The following is a 6993-nucleotide window of genomic DNA, read 5'->3' on the forward strand; positions in this document are numbered from 1 at the left end:
AGTTAAAACATAATATAATTCAAAGTGGGATTTTTAGAACAACATAGACGGGCTTTACTGCAAGGGACCTAATACCTTAAGCTCCCCTGAAAAAAAACAAGGCTAAGGTGGCATTTTGTCATTCACAGATAATTCATAAAACACATGAATGAGGAAAGAACTGTCTGACACATTACATTCCAAAACTGAAGTGCAGACTGCTTTAAAAAAGCAGGAAGTTTGCAAGGACACCACAGGTTAAAACCAAACCTGCCCTACAAGTCTAACTCTAGATAACTGGCTGCAATGGTTGGAAGCTGCAGCATAGACCATTGGTAACTATATTTTCAAATCCTTTAAACTGCACAGGACCTTGATGCCACAAGCCACAGCTGCAGTATAGAGAGGTTTTAGTGTTAAGATGTGTGAAGATTTTAAAGGACCAGGATGAGACATTTCTGACAGAATACCTGCTCAAGGTGTTGATATGATCTGTAAGAAAAGAAAGAGAAAAAAGGAAAACACAAATAATTCTGTGTAATTTAACTGTTTTTATCAGGTGCTTGGAGACCCTTAATCAGAGGACATCTGGGATTTCCTATCAACCAATCCTCCTTTTGCCAACAGCAACTTAGAAGAAACCAGCATCACATTAAAAATAACTACTCAGTGCATTTCATTCATGTTGCTGTTTCAACATCAGTTGAAAAGCATAGACTCAAGAGCTATTAAAAAAAAATACAACTATGCTGCAGAAGAGCAATTAGAAATCAACAGTCTCTCAGCGCCAGAGCAAATAAGATGGAAGATACAGAATTGAAATTACAGTAATTTCCTTCCCCATAAAGACCAGATCAACCCTAGGTTAATCACGGCTACCTGGAAGATTTCTTAAAAGCCACCTGTTGCTAAGGAGGTTGTCGCATTCTTCTGCATTTACTGAAAACTTGATTTCTGAAACACTGTAATAAAACAGTTAAAATCTTCATTCCAAAGAAGGAAAATATTTCATGTACATTCTTAGGAGTGGACCTTCAGGCTTGGGAAACGTTTTTCGAGATTATCAGCAAGTGTCTGATCAGCCTCACGCAGCACTTCAAGGAAACTCTCCACCTGGAAATAAACAGCAAACACAAAGAGGGAAGGAGAAAGGGAAGACAATAAACTAAATTTCATGGGACACAAAATTCTTACACTTGGTATAGGGGGTTTTTCTATTTCTGTACCTACCCATCAACAGTAGCCAGCAGCAGCCACTGCAAAGAATAGTGGATAAAGCCCCACAGTAGATACCTTCCTCCTAAACCCCATAATTTCAGTTGGTCTAAACTTCAGAATACGACTGCCTTCCCCAAACTCTTATTTTATTGTTTAAAAGTACACAAAGAAAACCTCCCTATAAAAAATAATTAGAATAATTATTCTATAAAAATACATAGGACAAATTTTCAGCTACCATAAATTTCAGTTATCCATTCATTTCAGCACAGTTTGACCCCTACCTCAGCTGATGATCTAGACAAAGCTCTGGCTGAAGTAAGCCAGAAGAGACAGAGAAGGTAAGACTGTCTAGAATGGCATATTATCAGTGTCCAAGCAATTCTGTCCTACTTCTGCATCTGATCTAAAAGGCCTCGCCACCCAAGTAGTATTTTTTTCAGCTATGTTAAAGACCTGGTGATATACTCACTGATGCAAAATACAGAGGTAAGAGGTTCTGAAATGCACAGGAACATGTCTGCTCATTTAAATGTCCCTGGTGTAGTCCTTCTAATGTATTTTCCTGGAAAATAAAGTAAGAATTACAATTAGCATGTCATGAACAGCTGTGAACAAATAAACTCAAAATGGTGCACACAGTCTCTACAGCATGTGCTTTGCTCTCAAAAATAGGTAAACCAACCAGAACTTAAAAAAGAGTTCTCAGAGAATGTCAGCCATAGCAAATACAAAAGGTGTGAAAGCTCACACATCGTAAGACTCTTAATCTGCATGCTCCCATAATAAAAAAGTCCAGTGGAGAATGTGAATTTACATATTCTTCTTCATATTCAGATTCTTACCTTTTCTTAAATAAATTGGCTTTCATTCAAACAAAAGGGCAACATACACTTACAGAATTTACACATAATCTTGGCCCTAAAGGCACATATCTCGGATAGCCTGTGTCCCTGCCATTTAACACACATTTTGCTACCTACCTTCTGATTGATTTTCTAATGAATTTCCAGTATGCAACTTCACTTGCACAGAAAAATATTCACATTAATAGTAGTGTCTCTTTTCTTACCTACCCTGCAGAAATCCCTCTCAGAATTTGGTTTATTCTTACCTTGGTCAGTTCTTGAAGCATATTTGAAAGTAATTCACAGCAAATATCCTTCAAAATTTTTAAATGGAAGTCTTCATCATTTATATCAGCTGTTCCAGTCTCTTCTTGTTCAGACTCCTTTGAGCTATCACCAGCTCTCTTCCCACAGCCCTCCATGTATTGCAAGATACGAATCAAGCTGCCAATCAGAGGCATATCTAATATAAAGTAACAAGAAAACGGAAGCTTAACACTGAAAATTTTCCCCATCTTTTCAAGGCATTAGAATTTTGAAACACACCACCAGATTTTATAAAGAAGCTAAAGGAATGTGTATACTGACACTGTTGTGTTTTGCCACTCAAAAACTGTTTAAAGAAGCAAGCAGAAATGTAGCAGAAAACCCAAACCATTTTTCTGCAAGCTAACCTTTATCTATAAAACATATATCCCAATGGTAAGGAATACAAGAAGGAAAATGTCTACAGTAGTAACTCAGAGGCTAGAATCTTAAATTTGCATCCAGGAAGTCCTGTCTGATAAACCAAATTGCCAGTGTCTTTCTCCTGCGGATGACCCTGATTCCCATTCCCAAGATAGGCTTTCAATTTTAAAGACCTAACAAAAGATTGAAAAGTAACAAGTGATAAAGATGGATTTAAGTGCAGAATGGATCCGTGCTAAAAAAAAAAAAATAAAAAAATAAAAAAAGGAAATACTACAAAGCCCTTGTATTTTATCAAAGATTAATTCTGCAATTTTCCTTAATTTATCCAATGGAGAAAACTGAACAGCATCTGTAGAGTCTATTACTGTAACTCTTCAGAGAGATCCAGTAACCAAACTTCGAGCTAGCTGTGATTTTTAGAGTCACCAGCAAAGAATCTTACTGTATTCAAACATGTAACCGAATTCTGTGTTCTGAACTGATCTCTAGTTAACAGCAATATATTAATCACCCTTTGCCACACATACATAGAGTCAATTGTGAAAATATCTGGGGGGGGAAAAAAAAAACCAACACCCAAAACCTAAACCAAACCAAACCCCCAAATCCAGGGGAAAAAAAAAACCCACAACTTGCTTTTCCTCATCTTTGTGTATTCTTGTTCTGTCTGTGAAGCAAACATAGCAGACAGCACTGACAAAATAGAGGCCAATACAGTCTTCTGCTCCTGCACAATGATCGGTGGATCATCTGGCTGGCAAAGTTCATGGCAAACAAGGTCATACAGCAAACTCCAAGTCTCTTTTCCTCCATCAGGAACCTGCACTTGAGAAAGAAAGAAAAAGAACCCACCAACCCAACAGATTTAATCTAGGTACATGAATTATTTTTCTACCCATTAAATATCTGATGATCTAGAAGTTACTGCCATTGTTGGTCCCATCATATGTAGCAATGCAAGTGTCTTACCAATAGCCTGAATACCCTCATCCACCGTGGTCAGGAGCTGCAAAATATGCATATAAACATCAAGTCCTTCTGGATTATCTGATCTACACAGAACAAACAAAAAACAAAGACAAATTATGCATTTGGTGTGTTTTGGACACACTATGAGCAATCACTGCCGCTCTCTTTGCTAACAAACTAGTTGATTCACTTCATATTTTAAGTACAGGAAAACGTATTCTAGTGACCTGTCAAACTACACAGCTCCCACTGAAATCGAGATGTTCAGACACAAGCCTTAACATGGTTATAAGGAGTTCCCCCTAGCCACGAAACCATAACAAAATATCACATACCGGACTTGTTTGGCTGCTTCAAGTATACAAGGCACAATCTTAAAATCTGGAAGTTCTTCAGGGGAATCATCTACAGATGGTCCCACAGATGGACAAGTGCCATTTTTAATCCAGTTCAACATTAGCTCCTCATCTAGATCAAAGAGTTTGTCCACCACTTCACCCACTTTTACCAGCAATTCAACTGCACAAGAGAGAATGCATAAAATTCAACAAGACTAAAAACAAAAAGCAAAAAATAGCTCTCAAAATGCTAACATATAGAAGTATTCAGAGCTGAAATATTATTAGTTTCTTTCATGACCTACTATTAGGTAACATTATGTTATTGAACATAACATAATTGTTATGTTCAATTCATTTTTGTGGTATAGATCAGATGAAGAGCTTCATAAATAGGGATTTTTGGAAAGTACACTGACTTCTACTTTATCATGCCATTTATTAAGGAGGAACTTTATTCTGCAAAGAAAATTCACATTCCTGAAAAGTTGGAACTTCTGCTCCTGAAGTAAAACTTTCCAAGATTTGCCCATAAATATGCAGTTTTCTGCTAACCTTACACCTACCAATCTGCATTTTACTTAAGCAGGGCTGTGATTGCAACTGGATGGAGCAGGATTCCCGAGCACTCTCATGAAACAGAAAAACCAAAAATTTGAAAAGGATGAATGATTAGAATTCCTAGACAAATAATAACTGCTGCTAAAATGGAGTTGGATGCAAAACACAGATGCTATTCAATGTATTTCCATTATTAGGTGCTTAATGTGGTTTTTGCTAAATATTTTCTGAGAGGTTTGTGTACCAAAGCCTGTGCAGTACTCAGCTGCCATTCAGGGTAACTGAATCATTTTTCCAGTTCACATTCCATATATATGTTTCTATATATATCTACCTCCACATATACATACACATTCATATATAACTGGTTTGGGGAAAAAAAGAAAAAAGGAAATTTAAATGAGGTCTTTTTTCAAGATCAAAAATGACATATGCATATTCCTGAATGAGGACGATGTCCTTTCCTTTAGTGTGCCAAACAGTAATTTCTTCTATCAGACTTATTTTGATTCCCCCACAGAGCTTTTTTTTCCTCTATTTTTTGCTTTTCTGGTTGGTTTTAGATATACCTGTGAACCCACAAAGGCAGGACAAGTTTATTTTGGTATCCTTTAAATCCATGAGGTTTACTTTACTTTAAACAAATTCTGTATTCCCAATTGAAAATATGGCTTTGAAACTGCACACTTTGGGGTTTTTTTTGGGTTTTTTTTTTTTGTGTTCTGTAAACACCCACTAATTTTTGGCAACTTACCATTTGTAGAGCTGGACATGATAAAGCACACACAGTCATACACAGAAGGGTTCTCTCGGATTCTCTCAACCCAGATATTGGCCACCTCAGGCTGGGAGAGGCAAGTTAACAACAACCTAGACAAGAATTGCCCATTTAACAAATTAGAAGCCAATTCATTCATTTTAGCTGTACAAGTGCAAATCCAAAATAATGAGAATGATGTGACAGAAACATTGTCAGTTTTCTTCCCAGGCCTCAGAACATAGCAGAACTACACTAACGATGCATTAAGTTCTGAGATGTCCTACCTGCTTGTTTCCAGGAGAGTTGGGGAGTCTGAATCACACAAACGTTGCAGTAGTACCTGGCTTTAAAGAGAAAATGCAAGATAAAAGTTAATAAAATGTATCTTTGTTTAAAAAAGGTTACAAAAAGGTGGATTTCATAGCTGCAGTCATGCTCTGAGGTTAAAACCAGCTTCTCCTGACTGTGCATGCATTTCCAGTGTTTCTATATTGCCCAACTTGGGAAATTAAAGATTTAACTTGACTGTTGATTAAAAACAAACAAAATAAAAGTGGTTCTGTATCCTTTTCTTCTTTCACTGAACACTTCCCACACAAACATGGTCAGCCAAAAGGGTGTGAATGAACATAAGGCATGGCAGGCAAACTTAGTTCCTTCTTTAACATATATTTCATGATTATGAGTCCAGAAAAGCAGCACCATGCATATATATATATAGCACATACACACTTACCCAAGATTCTCATCTTTACTAATGGACATGCATATATCTTGGAAACAGGCCATATTTCCTAATATTCCCACACAGATTTCCTGAAAAGCCAAAACACAGTATAGTGAGGCAACCGCAACATAGTTCACGATTTTACTTCCACAACCATAAGACAAAGGTAAGAGAGATTCAAAGACACTTTCCAGTTTGATTTCCAAGTTCATGATGCACTGATTTCAAGATGGTACAGATTTTTCTACAGGATGCTATTACACTGGCATAAAATATACTCGTGACAGGTAGTATTCAGATATTCAGGTGCTAAGGTGTTGCATAAAAGCAAATATATCTTGAAATCAATTTTGCTTGCATATTCTATTTATACTGATTTGAAGCTAACCTGGCATCCCTATTATTAAAGCAATGGAGAAGTCCTCCAGTTACTGGAGCAGAGATTCCCCTGCAGTCTGTGGTGCAGACCATGGTAAGGCAGGCTGTCCCCCTGCAGCCCATGGAGGTCCATGGTGGAGCAGATAGCCACCGGTAGACCATGGAGGACCTCATGCCACAGCAGAGGGACGCCCAAAGGAGGCTGTAACCCTGTGGAGAGCCCACACTGGAGTAGGTTTGTTGGCAGGACTTGTGACCCCATGGAGGACCCACGCTGGAACAGTTTGCTCCTGAAGGACTGCACACCACAGAATGGACCCGTGCTGGAGCAGTATGTGAAGAACTGCAGCCCAGGAGAAGGACCCATGTTGGAGAAGTTCATGGAGAACCATCTCCCATGGGAGGGACCCCACACTGGAGCAGGGGAAGAGTGTGAATAGTCCTCCCCTGAGGAGGGAGGCATGGCAGAGTCAACATGTGATGAACTCACCATCACCCCCATTCTCTGTCCTCCCGCACTGC

General features: G+C 38.3%; 1 protein-coding gene across 1 annotated transcript in view; it reads right to left on the reverse strand.

The window, feature by feature from the left end:
* Positions 1-769: 769 nt before the first annotated feature.
* The window catches only part of SAAL1 (serum amyloid A-like 1), an 8504-nt gene continuing 2280 nt past the window's right edge, over positions 770-6993 (reverse strand). The window contains exons 3-11 of the mRNA XM_010021270.1: positions 6103-6182; positions 5651-5710; positions 5361-5476; positions 4043-4226; positions 3708-3790; positions 3375-3563; positions 2312-2508; positions 1670-1762; positions 770-1092 (exon numbers count right to left, since the gene is read on the reverse strand). Of these exons, the coding sequence (XP_010019572.1) occupies positions 1000-1092; positions 1670-1762; positions 2312-2508; positions 3375-3563; positions 3708-3790; positions 4043-4226; positions 5361-5476; positions 5651-5710; positions 6103-6182 (1095 nt within the window). The 3' untranslated portion in view covers positions 770-999. The remainder of the gene's footprint in view (positions 1093-1669; positions 1763-2311; positions 2509-3374; positions 3564-3707; positions 3791-4042; positions 4227-5360; positions 5477-5650; positions 5711-6102; positions 6183-6993) is intronic.

This window comes from Nestor notabilis, unplaced genomic scaffold (genome assembly GCF_000696875.1).
Source record: "Nestor notabilis isolate BGI_N333 unplaced genomic scaffold, ASM69687v1 scaffold4419, whole genome shotgun sequence".
NCBI classification, from domain to species: Eukaryota; Metazoa; Chordata; class Aves; order Psittaciformes; family Psittacidae; genus Nestor; species Nestor notabilis.